Source organism: Eublepharis macularius, chromosome 2 (genome assembly GCF_028583425.1).
Source record: "Eublepharis macularius isolate TG4126 chromosome 2, MPM_Emac_v1.0, whole genome shotgun sequence".
Lineage (NCBI taxonomy): Eukaryota > Metazoa > Chordata > Lepidosauria > Squamata > Eublepharidae > Eublepharis > Eublepharis macularius.
In genome coordinates this window covers 143671001-143692162 of record NC_072791.1, presented here as the reverse complement: position 1 = coordinate 143692162, position 21162 = coordinate 143671001, and the positions used below count along the sequence as shown (strand labels likewise).

The 21162-nt window shown below is 42.5% G+C and overlaps 1 protein-coding gene across 2 annotated transcripts in view; it reads right to left on the bottom strand.

Annotated features, from left to right (window-relative positions):
* Nucleotides 1-17200, bottom strand: part of LOC129325107 (NACHT, LRR and PYD domains-containing protein 3-like) — an 81267-nt gene extending 64067 nt beyond the window's left edge. For both annotated transcript variants that reach the window (XR_008596579.1, XM_054972643.1), the window contains exons 1-4: nt 17032-17200; nt 7500-7799; nt 5013-5051; nt 2722-4444 (exon numbers count right to left, since the gene is read on the bottom strand). Coding sequence is in view for 1 of the 2 variants with exons in the window: in XM_054972643.1 (XP_054828618.1) it covers nt 2722-4444; nt 5013-5051; nt 7500-7773 (2036 nt within the window). In the remaining variant the exon portion in view is untranslated. The remainder of the gene's footprint in view (nt 1-2721; nt 4445-5012; nt 5052-7499; nt 7800-17031) is intronic.
* Between the last annotated feature and the right edge of the window lie 3962 nt (nt 17201-21162).

Here is a 21162-nt window from a genome sequence, read left to right as displayed (position 1 = left end):
TGAAAAGGTGGCTTCCTGAGAAAAATATAAGCAAAATGATTGGGAGAGGAATGGGTTAAGAGAGAGAGAGAAATTTGAGTACGGCTATAGAAGCTGTTTTGCGCTCCTCTCCTGACTTTCAGTGCATTGAAAGAGTTAAGAAGAGATCTCTTCTCAGTGTTAACTCTTTCAAAAAACCCTTGCTTTGAGAGCAGCTATCAAGCTGTTTTGCGCTCCTCTCCTGACTTTCAGTGCGTTGAAAGAGTTAACTGAAAAGAGATATCTCTCTCCTCCTGGCTTCTCAGCCAAGAGCTATCAAGCTATCAAGCTGTTTTGCGCTCCTCTCCTGACTTTCAGTGCATTGAAAGAGTTAACTGAAAAGAGATATCTCTCTCCTCCTGGCTTCTCAGCCCAGTGCCTGCTTTTTGCAAGAAGTTGGTATGTGATTTGATGTTTCATTTGTGTTTTTCCTATTTAAAAAACCATAGGATCTGCGAGGATCCGTGTGGATCCTGGTTTTACTTTCTTCCTGTTTAAAATATGCTTTTGGAAGACTGGCTGCTGCTTGCTTTTAACATCGGGTGGGATGGAGGATTCTATCCCTGCTTTTTTTAAAGAGTTGGCTGAAACTTGTTGACAGGGTGTCTCTCTCTCTCTCTATTTGGAAAGGCAGGGAGTGGGACGGGTTAAAAACTTTTCCCCCTCTGCTCTAAGTGCATGCGTGTGTGCTTTTTCCCCATCTGCTCTAAGTGTGTGTGTGTGGGGGGCGCCCCCCAGATCCCAGATCGGAAACGGGACTTGATCGGAGTGAATCGGTGATCTGGGGTCGTCACCAGAGCAGATCCATGAACAGCTTGATCGGTATTTTTTTTTTGGATCGTGCTCATGTCTATTCGTGAGAGAGGGGGTGGGGGAGAAGGAAAGTGAGTGAGTGCAAGCTGAGTGGGGCTGGGCTCAAAAGGAACCTAAGCTGCTTGGAATTCATGCTGCTTTATTTTCATTTGTGACTTGTGAGAGAGAGTGTGTGTGGGTGCAAGCAGGGCTGGCTCTCCAGAGGAGGGTAAGCTGCTTTGAGTTCATTCTGCTTTAAGGAAATACCTGGAGATTTTTGCGGAAAGGGGCCTGAGAGGTGGATGTTGCCTTCTGACACGCTTCCGGTGATGTCAGGGGGTGTGGCATATGCTAATGAATATGCTAATGAGTTATGCTAATGAGTTCCTGCAGTTCTTTTTCTAAGAAATGACCCCTGGAAATAAGTCTTTAGATGGCCTAGAAAATGGGCATGTCTACTTTCATGTTTTTCAGTTGCAAAAGCAATTTCTACCAGAATTCATCAGCTGTTTGCAATATTGTACCAGTGCTTCCTCCTCTCCTTTTACACTGCTCTGGAAAGAGCAATGTAGGGTTCATTTTTGCTTCTCTGCTTGACATTCAATATGATAGCATTCCCACATGACAGCACCCTCTAATAGTAACAGAAAAGAGAAGTATTTTCTGAGAAGCATGGTTGCTCTTCCTCAGTTATCGGACATACTTCATCTATAGTGATCCAAGTAACAATATCCATTGCTGCTGGAGCAGGTAAGATTGCTTCAGACAAAAGTTAAAGAGACTAGATGAGATGCGGAAAAGTAAAAGCTTTAATAAAAAAACAAACAGCAATAGGAAAACAGAATACGCAGAGGGAGATCTGTCTCCTGCACCCTGAAAGTGCAGTAAAACAATATTCTGTGCTACAGTTCCTAATTTTGATGACTAGTTTTACAGTGAGAAAGACTGCCAAATGATGGTTCAAAGTGGACTGCATAACTAATCCTTAAATGGTGAACAACTTTGCATGTAACCTAGGTAGATATTAATCACCATGATCAAGACCAGGGTTCCCTACCCAGGGTTCCGTGGAACCTAGGGTTCTGCAGGACATCGTTAGGCGTTCTGCAAGAAATTGGGGAATAACTACATTAAAATTTTGATATACTGTAAAAAATTCCAAACATCCCTCAAAATATCACAATATCACACTGCAGCTCTTTACAAATAAATTTTCTTGAAAATGATTTAGCAGTAATTGAATTGCTTTCCCCGCCATCACCTTTTCCTGCCCTGTAAACATTTTCATAGGTAGGAGTTCATCAGGAGTTGAAAAATTAATTTAGGTGTTCTTCCGTGAAAAAAGGTTAGGTAACACTGGTCTATAGACAATCAAAGAGCCAGTGTGGTGTAAAGGGCTGTCAGACTGGGATATGAGAGACCCAGGTTCAAATCCTCACTCTGCCATGGATGCTCACCTTGGGTCAGTCACACACACTCAGTCTACAGCATTGTTGTGATGATAAAATGGAGGGCAGACAATGGAAGCCACATTGACTCCCCATTGGGGAGAAAGGCAGGGTATAAATAAAATAACAACAAAAGTTTGGGAATTAAATTTTATGGTTGATGCATGGCAGTTCTAAGAAGACACCCCATCTGTCTTTCTTCCTTGAAATAAGGCAAAATTTGGGAACGCCATACATAACAGAGTGACATCCCCATATGCTATTATACCATCTCTTTTCCAGAATGTATAATTCTTCAGATTATTCATTTTGATATCAAGAAGGTGTATACTTCAATCCAAAGATTCATATAGAATAAAATGATGGGAATTGTAATGAATGCATTGCTATAATACAGAAATTCTAGAAAGGAAAGTCAAATAGAAATGGAACTGAAATATGCTAGAATTTAAACAATACATACCCATTTAACTGTAGCGCTGAATTGTTGAACACTTCTTCCTCTTTTTCTTCTTGCATATCTGGATAAAAAACCTCTGGCACAAATTTAACATTATTGAGGGAAAGGTCCTCCAAAGTACACAGGTGTTCTAGGCAATATGCTAAGTGTCTCTCTTCCATCTTACTATGAATACCCCAGAATAATTCCATTTCAGACACATTATCAAATGCATGTTTTATAAAATTTTTATCTTGAATTTCATAGAAACACCTGAACAATAATTGATTACTCCAAGAATGTGTTATTTTTGTGCTTTGGTGGTTTTTCACCCACTTTAATACAAATTGCTTAATTTCGGGTGAAATTTTCCATCCAAACTTTTGATACAAGTCCTTCATTCTTTTTTCTTCATTTAAAAGACCAAAGAGGAATTGCACTGTCAATGCTAAGTCTTGTCGAGAGGTGATATAACTTTCTAATAGCATTCTTAACTCTTGAATATGCTTTTCAGAATTCTGTACCTGTTCTTCCTCTAATACATAAGATAAAGCAGCAAAAAACTCCTGAAAGCTTAAGTGAATGAAACTGTAGAAACATTCACAGTCAATGTCTCTTTTGAAAATGTTCTCACTCAGAAAGAGAGGGAGGGAATCATACTGATCTAATCCACGCTTCCTGATTTCTTCCTCCCCAAATAATATTACCTGTTTCCAGATTCCATCAATAGCCATAGTACACAGACATTTCAAATTGTTACCCTTCAGTTGCTTTGAATGACTTTCTGACTTTAACAAACTGTAAAGGTAGAGCACGTAGACAGCAGTGAGTGTGTTTGTCATTTGTGTAAAGTCTTTATCTCTTTCCATCTGCTGTTTCATGACAGTGCAGACAATCCAACATACAATGGGAACAAAGCACATGGTGAAGAGTGTCTCATTTTGTTTTACAAGCCCTAGAGCCTTTTCTGCTTCATGTTTATCCTGAAAGAATTTGTGAAAGTATTCCCTCTTGTCCTTCTCTGAAAAACCCAAGATCTCAGCATAACGTGAGCACTCCAAACAATGACGCAGTTTCTGTAAAGCCGTTGGCCTTGTCGTGATTAGCAAGTATGATCGAGGAAGAATATTTTTCTGAAATAAACTACTCAGTAGGATTCCCACTGGCTTCTTCTTCCAGGGATCAGTGCATGGGCAATCTTCCAGCTGATCAAGGGAAAACCTTAATTCATCAAACCCATCAATTATGAACAGGAGTTTCTTAGGATCTTTCAGTATCTCTTTAATTGTGTTCTTATTGGCCCACTGTTTTAAAATCATTTCAGCAATACTACTTTCCTCTGTAAAGAGGTTCACTTCTCTACAATGTATATAGAAAACATAATCAAACATGTCTTCATAAAGCTCTCCAGAAGCCCAGTCTAACATGATTTTCCTTGCTGTCATTGTTTTACCAATTCCTGCTACTCCTTGTAGCACAATAATTTGAGGTCTTAGCCCATGTTTATCAGGCTTGAATAGTGTTTCAACAGTAATAGCAGAACTGGCTCTCTTCCTCATGAGCTTAATGTGAGTCCCTCCTGAAGCCATAATTTCATGTTCTCGTTCCTTTTCTGGTCGGTGATAATCTATGATCATTAGCTTTGAATATCGCTGGTTAAGATGTACATATTCTCCAGGAAGAGAATTCTGGTCTTTCATTGTTTGAAATTTGTCTTTAATGTAGTCTCTATATGCCAATCTTTCATCTAGGAGGGGACAGACAATGTTAGAAATATTGGAAAGATATGGCAGAAAAATAGAGATATAATTTCACTCTTCAAAATATTAAAAAAAACAGTATTCCTTGCCAAAACAATAAAATTTGGAACAGAAGAGAAATGTGACCTTAAATAAGTTTTTATAGGAGTGTGGCCATTCCCCCCAGTGACAGATTTTTTAAAATAAATTTTGGCTGTAGAGGTCAACAAAATCCATGACAGTGATGCCATCTTGTTGATTTGGCACGGAATGCCCAAAATATGTTTTTATCTTTAAAAATTTAAATATAAATGGCCGAACCTCGGTACTAAAAAAGACATTGTTAAATGTTCCCATCACAATAATTCAGCAGCATTTGGTTCATGACACTCACATCGGCATAGATATGGCTAGAACTAATTTCAGATTAAGTCAGGGAGGGGGGTTCCAGTAATATTAGAGCCTTTTCTATGCCAACCCTATGCCAAAATTTGCTAGCAAAAGTCAACAGAATATAAAGCTCACTTCATGCAAAATGACTAAATATAAATCAAGATTCTATATAACTATTCCTACCATATGCAGATGTTTCAGGTACTTGATCCAGACCAAAATCTGAAAGAAAAAGAGACCTGGAGTCTATTAATATAACCACAGAGTGTAAATTACAGGAAATGGATACCATGAGACCAGCATATGAGAAAGCAACTTGGCTTTCACAAGTTTCTCTCAACATTCTGAAGAAAGCAGATCCTGACATTAGGAAATTGCTAACTCAGTTCTTGCCAGCTCAGGACAGCTGAAAGAAAGTGAAATTAAGAGGCAGTGCATATTTTTCATCTGACCACGCCCTAGCTCCTGCACAGAAGAAGTATAAGCAGATCTATTTGGTAGGATGTCTTAGAGATGAAAGTAGGCAGGAGCAGTCACGACTAGAGATATGTGTTAGGATATTTCCAGTCCAAATATGTTATCAATATTTTTCTGATATATTCAGGTGTCCAGATAGTATTCAGGATTTTTCAGAAAACAGGTAATTGGGTTCTGAAAAATTCTGGAAATACTCAGGGCTAGCATTTTAAGGCTCCCAGAACGGGCTTTCTTCAATTTTACGGTGTGTTTGTGTCAGTATCTTCCTGCCAGGTCTTGATATGGGATTGCTAGATTATACATTGACCAGTGGTTCCGCTGAGATTCTCTGGTTTGATGTTGGTTCTGTTGGGCTTGTTGGTTCTGTTTGAATTGGGAGGATTTTGGTCAGTGGTTGCTTGTTCTTGTGTGTTTGGCTATTGGCCTTTCTGCCCTGGAGAAAGCATGGAAACAGTGGGGACAAGTAGGATGGCCAGGGGGTGCTTTTTCCTATAGAATTGGACTCCTTGAGCCAATCTACTTGAAACTTTAGTAGACAGGCAGGACTAGATTCTCTGTACTTTTTGTGCCATTTGTTTGAAAAACAGCTATTCCAACCCCCTGGAAACTTACCCCATAAGGAATAATGGAAACCATTATGGAATTTGGAATTCCAAACAAAACAAACTCAAAACTAAATATTGAAATGGTATTGGGGAGCCTAAACAACCTGGAATACCAATATTTATGCCCTTCCCAAAATCTGAATCCAAAAAAATGCCAGGGTTTTTTTCAGGTACCTATCCTTAGTCACAACTAGACACGGGCACGAACGGGGAAAAAAACCCGAACACCCTGTTCGACGTTAGGTGCCATCCACGAACAACAAACAACAAACATGGACAAACATGAACTGTTCCTGGACATGTTCATTGTTCGTGGGGGCCAGAACCCCCCCCCAACCCCCCCACTTACCCCCTCCCCTCAAACCCACTTACCTGGCCCTTTAAAGATCCCTTTAAACTATCAGCTGGCAGGCAGCAGGGGGGGAATTCCCCCTGCCGACTGCCAGCTGATAGTTTAAAGGGCAGGGAGAGCAGTCGCACAGCCAGTCTGCCTGCCCAGTGCGAGAGAGGTGGGGAGATTCTCCCCGTACCTCTCACACCCGGGAGAATCTTCCCAATGTTCAATACCCACCAAATTTGCAGGGGATATAGTCGTCACTGTCCTCTGAAGACCCCCCCCCCAGTTTGAGAGAGATTGCACCCTGGGAAAGGCATGATCCATGGCTCTCTCCCTTTAGTCCCCACTGTCCTCTGAAGAACCCCCCCAGTTTCAGAGAGATTGCACCCTGAGAAAGGCATGATCCATGGCTCTCCCCCTTTAGTCCTCACTGTCCTCTGAAGACATCCCCAGTTTCAGAGAGATTGCACCCCGAGAAAGGCATGATCCATGGCTCTCCCCCTTTAGTCCTCACTGTCCTCTGAAGACCCCCCCCCCACCCAGTTTCAGAGAGATTGCACCCCAGAAAAGGCATGATCTATGGGTCCTTCCCTTTGTTGTCATTTTCTGTTCACAGTGGCAAAAACGGGACTGTCTGGTAGAAGCTACTTTGAGGGGTTATAAACTGATCTTCTCTCCTTCGGGAGGGGGAGTATTTGGGGAAAGAGCTAGAGTCATTGTTTTAAAACCAAATGTCATCAAAATTGTAGCAAAGTTTCTTCAGCCTGTTCACCAAAGAACCCCCACATTTCAAGTAAATTGGACAAGGGGGTTGAATTCTATGGGCTCCTGAACAAGCCCAGGTTTTTCTACTTTCAGAGGGAAAAACCTCTCTCCACCCCACAAAGGATAGGAGAAGGAGAATGGCAGCTCTCTGCAGCTTGGGATTGGCTAGGACTGTTCTGTGCTCCTCCCTTGCAAGCATCTGATCAGAATCAAAAAACACCGTTGTCCAGGAAATCACTAGAATCAAAGAAAAATACTTGCTGGTAAATATCAGAACTTGGAAAAAACAGATATTTGGGGGCAGGACATTCCGTTACTCCCAGGCATCTTGGATTTGTGTTACCATTCCAGAAAATCAAGGTAATGATTTGAAACATCTATTTCTGTGTATATTTTTAGCTCTGGAATTTCATTATGAACACCTCTAATTAGCATGTTATCCTCTTGGATGTGAAGCTGATTCTACAGTATGGTAAGATTTCTTACCTGACTGCGCTGCCACTTTGAGTTTTGCAGAAATATTCTTCATATTGATTTTTTCAAGGACTTGTATACATATATTGAGTGCATCATCTTCACCATAGAAGGTCCACATAAGATCTACAACATCTAGTGTATCAGCCTTCTCCAGCTGCCCTCTGCTGATTTTTCCTTTTCCTTTGTACTCCATATCATGTAGCACATATTTAAAATGTTTAAACTCTTTTTCAAGAAGTTCTTCCAAGGCATAATGGAGGGCTTGTTTAACATTTTTGTCCATGTCTATTATTAGAAATTATACGTAATCTGAAATTTTAAAACAGATGATTAAATAAATGTTATTAATGGAAAAATTTTGTTGTAAGCTCTACTTTCTCCCAGTAATCACCCATATTCTTCTTTTTTTCCAAGAAATATTTTGGTTTATAAGGCAATGAGGGGATAGGTTGGGTTGGGAAAGCCAAGGGAGCGGAAATGGCAATTAATTAGTGTTTTGATTACTAAATGGGAGATTCCAGAGTTACATCACTTATTCCAATTTAGCAGTTCATACATTTTTGCAAAGCAGGTAGATGAGTGTGGTGCACATGGGCACAATGTTTGCAGTCTTGGCATTCAGATCGGGGATAAGATGTCCTGTCCTTTTAATAAAGGCTTAGAAAGTAGAAATGGGCAGCTGAACCTTTTCATGGCACAAAGGTAAATATCATCACCTGATAATTGATTGCACATCAAACTGATATTCAAGGGCTTATAATTAATTATTTAAAAGAAATATCAAATGAAGTATTCATTTTTTGCTCCTGCCCTTCTCCCCTCTCCAAACTTTGTCTTCACCAGGCTCCAACTCCAAGTTTCTAGAAATTTCCCAATTTGGAGTTGGCAACCCTGTAAGGTAGGTTAGGCTAAGAGAGAATGAGTGACCTAAGGTTACTCTCCAAACTCTGCCATCCCCAGGGACTGCTCCCAAATCTCCAGGATCTTCCAAAACTGGAGTTGGCAACCCTAAATTAAGTTTAGGCTGGAATAAATCTTCATAGGATCACAGTTACTTTTTAAAAAGAAAGCTACAGGCATGATGCAACCATTTAAGATACAACACGTGATGTCCGACTGAAAAATGAGGAACTTCTACTAAAAAGAAATTGAAAAAACTATAAGCTACAGAAGGTCTAAATATAAGTGATATTCAATAACATTATATACAACAGCAAATACTAGAACGCAGGTTAATAAACTAATATTCAATATCAAGTATTAATAAGATCACACTACTTCTGATTATATGAATGCCCAAGTTCAAAAAGGTAAAAATATTTAGAAAATACATTACATAAAGCTAGTCAAAATTAATGGTATGGCTATAGGTAGTACTGTATTTCGTTACTACTGCTGATTAATTTGTTAGATATTGAAGAGCCATTTAATTGTCAATCTTCCAGTCCTTTTTTAGTCTTTTGATGTTATATCTTCTTTCCAATTATGGCATTTTCAGAAGCAATTCATTTTTCTTTGCTGACTGGATTAATAGAGTCTGTCCAATCGTTAAATGTTCCTGTTCTTGTTGTTATTTATAGACCGCCTTTCTCACTGAGATCCAAGATAAATTACACAATGAGAGTGAAAACACAATCAAACAGCTAGGGCAATCACTGAGCAAAGTACAGTAATGAACAAAAGTTAAGGACCATGATGGGTAGCTGTGTTAGTCTGTCTGTAGCAGTAGAAAAGAGCAAAAGTCCAGTAGCACCTATAAGACTAACAATTTTTTTAGTCATGTAGGTGCTACTGGACACTTGCTCTTTTTTACTGCAACAGTTGGACCATCAGGGAAAAGAGATACAATAGATTATAACACCAAACATAGAGATGTAATCTTTCTGAAACAGCATAACTCATTTACATGGCATGTTTTGCAATGAGGAAATTCCCTAGTAGGCACATATCTACATCAGCAGACAGCACCCAACAGGTAGCAAAATATTCTCTGTCTCTACCAATGCATCTCTCTGAGCTACTTCTTATAACGCAGCCCTATAACCTGGGTAGAAAGCCCTCCTGAATAATTTGGTTTTGTATAGTTTGCAGAAAGCCTGGAGAGTAGGAGCTTTCCTGACCTCCTCAGACAGACCATTCTATAAGGTAGGGGCTATTACAGAGAAAGCACATGTGCAGGCAGGTGCTGATTTTGCCCAACTGCAGGATGGTATGAGCACAAGTTTTCCATCAGTGTCTTTCCAGACATCTTCCAGTCCTCTTTAGGTCACCCTATTCTGTGGTGAATCATGAGGCAGGTTTCTGCTGCAAGGGAGGGAGGGGTTGGCAAAGAAAAATCTTGTCAATGTCTTCAAGGAGTTTCAGATTCCACGCTTCATCCACAGCCTTAATAGGGCCTGAGTCTGGAATTCTTAAATACCCCAGCAAATTTTGGTATTAATGAGTTTTTGTGGGCAGGCCATTTAAATTGGGGGGCCCATTTTGTGGGCTCTCAGGGCCATGTTCATCCTTGACTTCACCAGGTAACGGTCAGTTCATGGTTCAGGCCAAATCTCCAACTCTGAAAGAAAACCTTCCTTCAGAGGCTCAGAGCAAAAGATTAAGTCCAAGGTGTAGCCCTTTTCATATGTGGGGCATGACAATATTTGAGAGAGGCCTAAGGCTGCCAAGGAAGCTATGAAATCCTGGGCCAGGGGGCCCTAATGTGGAGCATTCAGCATGGATGTTGAAGTTACCCAGAACTATCAGTCTAGGTGTTTCTAGAACCATATCTGAGAGCAGAACCACAAGTGACAAAAGGCACAGATTGGACACTTGTCTGCTTCCCTCAAGTTTTGATTGGAAATGTAGGCAGCTTGGTGGAATGTTGGACAAGTGACAGTTGAAAAGTCCATTGGACAGCAGTCAGAGAGCGAAGCTGCGAGACCAGGATGCCTACATTTCCCATCAAAACTTGAGGGAAGCAGACAAGTGTCCAATCTGTGCCTTTTGTCACTTGTGGTTCTGCTCTGAGAGTTCCTCTGCCAGCTGAGAAAGAGTTCTTGTTGTGGAGTTAGGTAGACTAGCAGAAAACCCAATCTATCCTTTTCCCAATGTAAACAGCATACAGTCAATGCCCACTATGGTTTGTACGAGGAACTGGTGGAAGCTGAAAGTTTCGCAGATCACAGTAGCAACACCATCTCCACTGCAAGCTGTATGGCATTGGTGGAGGGCCACATAACCAAGTGGAGTTAGCTGGGATAGAGACACCACATCATTTTCTTCCAACCATATTTCATTAATCAAGCCAGGTCAATTCCCTCCTTCTGCAACAGCATGGTCAAGTGGACAGATTTGCGCCTCACCGATCTAGCATTTTTATGTTATTCCAGAGCTACTTTCACATACAGCAGAGATGACTCTCCCACTGTGTTAACAGCAGCAACCAAAATGAGTGACCTAGGGAAAGCATTCACATATTCTGTCACCATGCTGCTCACTGCTGGATCTCTTTAAGAACATAAGAACATAAGCAAAGCCATGTTGGATCAGGCCAGTGGCCCATCCAGTCCAACATTCTGTCACACACAGTGGCTAGAAATCCAGTGCCATCTAAAGGACTGTCAGTGAGGCCAGGACACCAGAAGCCCTCCCACTGCCTTCCTTCCAGCACCAAGACAACAGAGCACCACCTCCCCACAAAGAGAATACCATCTATCTCCTGTGGCTAATAGCCACTCCTCCTACTCCTTCTCTGCTTGTCATGTTTGCACAGAAGTACCAGCCTGATGACAGTCTTGCAGGCCATCTACCAAAGTCTGGCAACCCCTTCCCCCCAAAACTAGGCTTCCCAGTTGCCTGTCAGTGGCAGGGCCAGATCGAGGGGGGGCAGGGGGTAGTCTGTCCCCGGCGCTGCCAGGGAGGGGGCACCGGGAGCAGCTGCCAGCTGCCGGGAGTGCACGGGCAGCAGCGCGGGCAGCCTCCCAGCCCCCTCCGCTGCCTTTCGCCTACCCCGCAGGACAGGGGGCGGCTGGCTTGCCACGCGTCCCCTGTCCTGCAGGGCAGGCAAAGGGCAGTGCGGGGGGCTGTGAGGCTGCCCACACCATTCGCCTCCCCGCAGGACAGGGGGCGGGTGGCCCCTGGCGCAGGCAGCTTCCCAGCCCCGCATGCTGCTTCCACCGGTGCACCGCGCAGGCAGCATGCTCCGCCCTGCATGATGACGTCACAGAAATGACATCATCACGCAGCCCTGGGAGCATGCGCGCTGCACGCACGCACAAGGGGTCGGACTAGAGTTGCCCTGGGCGCCAGCAACCCTAGATCCGGCCCTGGCCAGTGGTGGGCAATCTCCCAGGGGAGATTGCCCACTGATCACTGGCAATTGGCAGGAGGTGGCAGGCAACCTGGGAAAGCGCACACCAGGCGTGCTCCCAGTGGGGCATGACAACATCACTTATTGAAGTGACGTCATGCCTGCAGCAGGTGTAGTCCTGCAGTTCGCTGGGGCCAATTTTGGCCCCAAGTAGGCTGAATTTGCCCCACACAAAGTGTGGGAGCACAGCCATAGCTGCTATGATGACATCACTTCCCAGAAGTGACATCATCACACAAACACTGGGGTGCACGTGCGAAGAAAGCACAAGAAGAAAAACAAGCACGAAGCCGATGTAAGGGTCAGATCCCCCCTCCTGCTGGGAAGGTATAGGGACCTGGCAGTCCTACTTTAAAGTTGACCAACAGTTGAATTGTGTGTGTTTTAAAAGCCCTTCTAAAAGGCTAAAAGGAGAGGGGAATGCCAGAGCTAAGAGTTGCCATTTTGAAGGCAGTGCTAAGTTCCAGCACACCCTCTGGATTGGTTACATGTAAAGCTTTCACATAGAGGCTCTGCTGCAGCCAGCCCAGTGTTTCCCTATTAAATTGGATCAAAGGGGTTTTCCCTTAATCTGGTTTAATAGAGAATGCTGCAGAAACTTAACAAACCATGCTCAGAAAGAGTAAGGTGCCATGTGGAAGCTCCCAAATAAAGTGCATATGGAGGATGCTACATTTTACTCAGGGAAAAATCACTGCATGGGAATAGCCCAGATAACACCCTCAGCATATGACCAACTTTGCCAAGGTTGACCAGCATTGCCAACTTTGGGCTGGAAAATTCATGGAGATTTGGGGGTAAAGCCTGGGGATGGCAGGGTTTGGGGAAGAGAGATGCCTTGGTGAACTAAAATGCCACAGCATCTCCTCTCCAAAGTAGCTATTTTCTCCAGGAGACCCCAGGGTGACTTCTGATAGTTAATGTGTGGGTGGGTGGGTCTTAAGTTCCTTGATGCAGTATGTTAATTTTTTTTATAAGGCGAAACTGTACTGGATAGTCACTGTGTGTAGGACATCATTTCAGGTGGGTAGCATTGGGCTGTAGTAGAAAAGCAAGATCTGGGACCAGTAGCACCTTAAAGATCAATTAGGTTTACAGGGTATGACCTTTTGAGAGTCAACAGTTCCTCCATCAGACAGATTGGAGTGGGAAAAGGAAGGAGTCTTTAAAATCCAGGCACAGGGTGGGAGGAGTATTGGAAATTAGAATGTCGCTGGAGGAGAGGAACTTTGCAATTGTTTTCTTTAACAATCTCAATGGAGAGAGGAAGGACCAGCTCCTCCCTACCCCTGCCTCCCCATGCTAGGGACAATGCTGAAAATGTGTTTGTGGCTCAAACAGGACAATAATGCAGGGGGAACTGAGAGATCTTCATTAAAAAAAAATATTTAAAGCAACCACAAGGGGCTGGTAATTTGATTGCAGAGGTGGTGCTAGAGAAACTTTAACCCTTTTCTCCTGTGCTACTTTCACTAACTAAACTTTCCTCCCCAAGTCTTGTTATTAGTTCTATAAGGGAAGTTCATCACATGCACCTGTACAGGACCCTGCAGTTTTTTTTAAGTAACAACAAAAGTAAACTGTGATCAATAGGACTCCTAATCTCATTTTGCTCTTTGTTGAGCTACAAGTGGAACTTTTATTTTAAGACCTGCCATCTGGCTTGCTTATCTTCACAAGACATTTAAACAGCAGATTCCACCCAGAGTGGGGGGGAGGGGAAGGGAGAGAGCTGGTCGTTCCTCTGCCCATTGAGATTGCTAAAGAAAACAGTTGCAAATTTTCATAATTGTCTCCACAATAATAGCAGCCAGAGCAGGGCAGGTATGAGCAGCCAGCAGAGGCTGCAGAGGGCAGTGAGAGAATCTTCCTTCTCCCCAGTGATCCAGAGCAGCTCTATCTTTTAAAACTACAGTTCCCAGGTAAAATTGTGTCACCCAACACACTAAAGAAAATTTGCCTGTATCACATCTAGCTTGGTCCTCATTCAGGGAAGTATGGCCCTAGAGGGTGTTTAACCCCTGGAAACACTCCACATATCTTCTCTATCCCCACCTCTTTGAGTCTCACAATAAAATTTTCTGTACTGCTGCTGCTAAGCAACTCCAGGAAATGGTTGTTGCTGCTGGAATGTACAGTTGCCTTAAGTTGCTGTATCAGTTCAACATCCTGTGTCTATTTTTATCTCTGGCACAAGTCAGTACACTGCTTTAGCACAGCAACTCTCCCATGCCTTATTCCAGCACTCCCCCCGCCCTTTTTTTTTTACAGTGCACTGGCTTATAGGATTATCAATTAAGCAAGTAAAATAAAATCTCTTGGTACTCTATGTATATCTCTTAGACTATACCACACTCTGCTTTATTACTCACTTCAATGGAGACTTTTTATGTATTAGACAAAGAAGGAAACTGTTCTTGTTTCAGTATCAAAAAGTCCATGTTCCACATAGTCATGTGTGCTACTTTTGATTAAGTGAAATTTATGCACCTTAATAACATATCATAGTACAAAATGAACTGCAAACTTCTCTGACAACAGACACTTAGAGCTGTATCTTTGTGATAGTTAATCTTGCAAACTCATTCATTGGAGCCCTGTTTGCTCAAGCTAACAGCCTTCAATCAAGCCTTTTTCAGAGGTGAAATTCGATATTTAATATGGCAAAATGTAAGTACCACCCTCCAAATGTCCCATTACAACTAGGACAGCTGTGAGAACTGTGGCAGTTTGAAAACTATTGAAATGTAATAAAACAAGAGGGGGGTGACTTTACCGGGGATTGGGGAGTTAAATGAGAATTTCTAGGCAATTATTTTAGTGGATTATTATATTAAGTAGTAATTTCATTTTTGACAGACAATTGTATAATGGAGAAAATATACAGTCAAAATAGAACGAATATAAGTATATAGAAGTTAAGTTAAATTGATTAACTTAAGCTGAAGGTATATGGTGTTTATAGTCATATTAAGAAATTTGGGTTAAACTGATCAATTATTATTGATAGATAGCTATATAATGGAGAAATTACATAAGCAATATAGAGTATAAGTTAAATGGACACCAGTAAAGATGATATGCCAGAAATGTAATATTTAGTTGATATAGTGAAGCCTAGAAGAGAGTGAAAGTATATATACAAGGGACAAAATAAGTTTGATATGAGTAGGGGGAAAATGGACAAGGGGTTGGAAAACTGTTGGAAGTCAACAAAAGGGGGGGGGGAAAGGGAGGGGTTAGAATAAAGATAGGTAAAGGAAATTGATGGTATGAAGTATGAAATATAATGATGTCTAATCCAATAAAAAAATTTTCAAAAAAAAAAAAACAACTAGGACAGCCCCATTTTTAAAGCTCCTTCCCAGGGAAAATCCCACACATCAAAACATCCTCATTTTAAAACAACAGTTCCCTATTTATGGCATGTAGGTGCATATGACAACTGAAGTTAAACGCTCAAGTATGAATTTAAAGAAATGTCTGCTTACATGGTATATATGCCAATAAGTGGTTATTTTTAAAGGGGGCTGAAAATAAAACTTCTGGCACTATAACAGCTGCATTTGGAACCCAACTTTGGGTTGGGAAATTTCCTGAATATTGGGGCACAAAGGCTGGGGAGGTCGGAGTTTGGGAAGGGGAGGGGAGGGACATCAATGAGATATAATGCCATAGAGTCCACTCTTCAAAGCTGCTATTTTCTCTAGTAGTTGCAACTTTCGATAGAGATCTGGGTAGGGAGATGTAGCTGAGTTAACAAATATTTCAATTTATTTTTCATGTTCATTTCTTCCCTTTTTTAAGTTTCTTCTTGTGAGATGCATATGCAATAATTCTTCCTCTGATAAAAGCTTACAAGTTTCCTATTCAATAGTGTGAGTATTTGTAGTTTCTTGGTTAATATTGAAATACTCTACAAGCTCAGTTGTTATCTATGTTTTAAAACTTTTGGTATTGAGCAGAGAAACATTAAGGCACCATAAACAGGAAATGGAGAACTAATGAAATAGGAGCATGATCAAAAATAACAATTGCATCTACATAACATGCTTTAATCTGAGGTATCAACACTGCTGAAAGAAGTAAACGATCCTTATGTGGGGATGTGTTTCAATCTAAAGCTGTATTTGGTATTTCATTAAAATCTCCCCCCCCCCCACTAACAAACAATCATAACTAAGATCTACCAAGTTACTGAAACATTGATGAAACATATCCAGAAAATCTACACTTGGACAGTATACATTAATTATAACCATAATAGAATCAAAGCTCTTCACTACCAAAATAATAAAGCAACCTGTTGGGTCTGTTATTACTTGTTGAACATGAAAATGGACACGTTTATGTATCTATATAGCCACACCCTTAGACTGAGTAGACATATCTGTAACATATGCCTCTCCAACCCAATCTCTTCTCTACACAACTTGTTTTTATCATTTGGCATTATATGAATTTCTTGTAAAAAACAACAACACGTCAGCATGTTATGCATGTTGTGGTATGCAGTTGGGAGTGTGGGGGAAGGATGCATGGGTATGTGGTGGGAAGAGGCATGTGGGTAGGCTAGAAGGGGGCATGAGCAAGGGGGATGGCAGCAGGATGGGGCTCCTAAAACCTGGAAATGGCTCTGAATAGAAGATTCTAACTTTACGATGCTATAGCTATCCAGCAATTACTTAAAAAAAACCCTCATCAAGCTCTCCATCATGGCAATGACAAGAAAATAACAGGGAAATGGCAAATCCTCGCTGTGCGGATGCAGCCTATAATTTAACGTAATACTAGACAATGCATTCATGTTGGAATTTGCACGTGTACCACATCTCATCTAACCTGAGAGACTACCTATACAGTGCAGCTATGCAGCATGTGTTGGTAGTGTGCACAGGTAGCAACCCAGTTTTAATGAGACACTGTATGAGTCCAAAGTCCCACTGGAGACTGCTTTGGCCTCGCAAGTGTCATGTTTAAATCAAGCCTGAGTGAGTATGGGAGGGAAAAAAGCAGAAACCTAGAACCGCAAGCAAGGGTGGGTGGTTCAGGTTGCTAGCATAGCCAGCTGGGATTCAGTGTTAGGCTAAGGAAGAGGGAGGAAAGACTAAACAGACAGAAGAACAGAAATTCCTCCAGTAAGACATTCATTCTATCTATTAAGTTTTCCTTGTCCGAGACACTTACTGTGAAATGATTCCAGGATCCCCTGTTCTTCTGTGACTTCTTTCTTATTCCGTGCAGCAGAATCTGGGGACTACAAATGGTCTTGTCTCTGAAAATCCACTTTACCCCCTCACCAAGCTATCACTGATGTAGAGCAAACATTATAAAGTGCTTATCTTATACACGGACTTAAAACTAGAAGCTGCTCCCTAGAACAAAGTCTGTAATGGACAATTTCACATCGTGAAAGTGAAACAAACTCAAATAGTAGATAAAGTGACAAACAAGGCTCGCATGTTTCTACTTCAGACTGCAAGTGGGGCTCACATGAATGACTGTTACTCTGCAAGAAAATAAGTAAATAAAGACACTAGAACAGGGGATCTGTGCTACTGTTCTCAATGATATGTCAGTTTTCCATACGTAGGGTCCCCTCTTTTTTGCATGACGGAACATTGTTTCCTGCGAGCCCAGTGGGCAGTCTGAAATGGTACCATCCAGGCACAGATTTGCCAGAACTGCCTCAACTGCTGTTTGTAGATCAGAATGATAGTATATGTCTATGTTGCTGTAAAGGTATTATTTTTTGGTTATGTTTACACCCCCCTCCCATTTTATTACAGCATGGCCCTTGATAGCAAAACAGCTTTTATTTGATGACTAGTTGCTAACTTGCTACTCTACATACCTGCTTTCCAAATGCTCAACCTGTGCATGTGTAAATTTATTGATTTACAAAATTTATAACCCACTTTATTGCCCTCATCTGGGCCACCAAAACAGATAACAGATTAACAACATACACAATAAAAACACATCTTAAAAATGATTGAAACCAAACAAAAACACATCATTCAGACAATTAGAACCACGTTAAAATGTACATACAATATAATAAGATATTCATACATAAAAACAATTAAAAACAGGAGAGGAAGAAGAGATCCCTGAGGGAATGCTAGGCAAAACAAAAAAGTCTTCACTCACAGGTGGAAGGTGGCAGCAGAAGAAGGCAGATTACACAGTGTGAGATTAGTACAGTCAAATGCTACCCTGGAATTTCCTTATGCTAGAGGAAATGGGGAATGCAAAATAATATTTTGCTGCCCTTTGAGGAAGCTTTGTTTTTTATCTTTTTCACCAATGTAGAAGGACTTGAGTTCTTTTTCTTGTCTCACATGGAAGATCCCAAAGGCATCTTGTACGCTGGACCAAGGGTCCTTTGATCTGATCTTGCAAGACACATTTTAAGTTGTTACTTGTGTAATGTTTGTTCCTGTTTGTTGCTACCTAGTGGCCATGTAAAAGATACCTTTTGCAGAGCAGTCAGACTAAGCATGCTCTTAAGGAAGGTGGGGTTGGTTCAGTCCTGATTCCAAGAGGGATGCCTGGCTAAGGCTTTGTGTGCTGCAGCATAAATAAAGCAGATTTATACCTTTAAACTGCTGGTGTGGACTACAGACTTTATAACTTGAATAGACAGAGAGTGACTGTTTTTAGTTGGAGGCGCACCAGAAAGCTTCTGCATTGCAGTCTCCACCCATCAGGAAATGGGGGCTGGGTTCCACCTCAATCATGTATGACGGTGCAGAGGGAAATTAAAATGCTGTTCCTTTTAAATTCACCTGTACTGTAGATGTGATTGCTTTAACTCCTCACTTAATGAGGAGAAATGGGGGGACTAGTAGACAGACACTATGCAGTACAGTACGGGATATGCAGTTCTTGAGGAGACAGCAACAGTATCCACACCAACTGATTTGGCTACCACCAATGAGACAGAGCTTTGTCATTGGAGTAGGGTTTGGATGCAAATTGTTCATTTGGATGCAGGGTTTGGGAGCAAATATAAAAAAATAAGTATTGGTGTTACTTGCACCACTTGGTTTCTGGTATGATTTGGGAAATCCGTTTATCTCATGCTGAAATCCTTGCTAATCTGGTCAGGCCCTGTTTCCAGCAGCAAGAGAAAAAGATGGCTTCACAATGCTGCTTTCAGTTTCCAGTCCCCCTGATCGATCTTTACATTTACATTTCCTATGGGTTGCAATGGAGAGTGAAATCACATGGCCAATTTGGGATTAGCTCTCATTTTATATAACCAGGGGCACTAACTGCCTGAGCTATTCCAGCTTTTAGGCATTCACCTCATTGTTGGAGAAGGCAAATGGCTTGCTTGCAGCTGATGGCAGTAGGCAGACTGGTGGAATAGAAGCAGAGGTGTTTAGTTCTCCCTCCCCCCACCCCCCGAAGCACCTTTGCTGTCTGCTGCTTTTCAGAAGGCTTTGCTTGTACTCGTCATAAAGCAAGAAACTACTGATGTCCGCTTGGGGAAGCAGCCAAATAGATGTCACTCTTGCCGTGTTTCATTGGCTCTGACAGTCACTCCACACGTTATTTCTTTTACATGTTCTGTACGGAGCCAATCCATGCTCTGTGCAGATACATCACCTCAGGGATTGGCTTCTTTTGGCTTAAAAAGCATGCAGATGGGCTCAGAAAGCTGCTGCTGGGGGAGGGAAAGCTCCTGCCTTTCTCCCAAGCTCCCCCGCGCGCGCACCCCCCCTGCAGAGGGGAGACATTTCCCCATTTCCGCTGCTCCACGTGTGCACGTGTGGCAGCACGTGTGGCAGCAGAAAGGGGAAAACTCTCCTTCCCCACAATGTTTTTGCACATGGGAAAAATCTTGTCTCTCTGAAGCAATGAGAAAGCCCATCTGCATGAACAAGATTGGAGGGGGAGGGAATGCATATCAGAGGCCTTTTAAAAATTTCCTTTTGTCCTGTGTGCAGCTCACAGAGAACATTGGCAAGGAATGTGCATTCTGTACATGTTCATGCTCTTCATTTTGCTTTTATCTAAAAAGGTGTGGTACAGTTTCAAGTGAGCAAACAAATACCTAATGCTTAGAGAAGAAATTGGGGGTGGGGGTGGGAAAGTTGATAGCACTTTCAAAACTACAGCAACTGTATTGCTGTAGAATTTGGGGATTCTTTTGGTAGGTATATATTTTGTGACTTCTTCAAGTCTGTGATTTCTTATGTTTGCTGAAGTGGATGCTGAACCAGTTTCTTTTTTAAGTTAATTAATGGCCCAAGCAAGCCTGTTAAGCATTCTTTTAAAAATGTCTATATTCTAAAGAGCTGGTCAAGTAGATGTGTATTGACAATTGTTCACCACCTAGGCAGCTACAACTAACATAAACTGGTTTCAAACATATAATAGTATTTTCGCACTGTGGCTTAGAGCCGAAACAGATGATATGAATTTCACGCATTCTCCACGCAATTGTACTTACACATGTCTCCCGCGGGTTTTGCTGTCCACGCGCTGTCCGTGTGTTTCAGCAGAATCGGCAGCCCGTCCTACATGTGTTCGTGGTCGAGCGTCCACGGGTTCTCGGCTGTGCTTCTGTGATGCGCTTCCCTTGGCGCATGCTCACAACCCACAGCTGAAAAATAAGCCATCAGCGGTTGTTCCCGCAGCGGCCGGCAGGTGGCGTCGTGCGGTGTCCGAAGCCCATTGCTTGAGAACTATAAGTTTTGTTCAGTGCCCACAAAACCAACATTGCACTCTGCGCACTGCACGCTCCGAGCAAGGCACTTGCGCTTGTTGTCATTGTCCGTGGTCTACTGGCTGTAGCGGCAGAGCGGGCTTGTTGACATGACACTTAACTTTGCTGGGGTGCCCCTTTAAAACACAACAGTGGACATATGCTATGCATGCTGAATATGCTTGACGGCCAGCTCACTGTCTGCATGATTGCGGCCCCTCTGCTGCAGAGTCTTGGCGGGCCGGTGAAGCCAAAGAAGCACTTTGTTGATATTTGACTAACTGATTTGTCCAATCGACACTGTCCAGGGGGTGGGTGGGTCTTGGGGTTGCCGAATGGGGGCGCTATGTAATGATTGACAGATTCCGCAGCCCGTGGGGGGCCCACTGAGTTCGGCTGGGAGCCGTTGGACGTTAGGGGGTTTTATGACCTGCCCCAGCCCACGAGCCCGCACTTCGCATCAGCAACCATGCTGCCTCACCAGCGCGTGCGGAGCCCCTGGCGGCAACTGGAGGTGGAGCTGCTCCTCTCCTCCATGCTCCGACTGGGCTATGCGGAGGAGCTGATGCATGGTGCGCGGGGCTGCGCACCGCATGCTT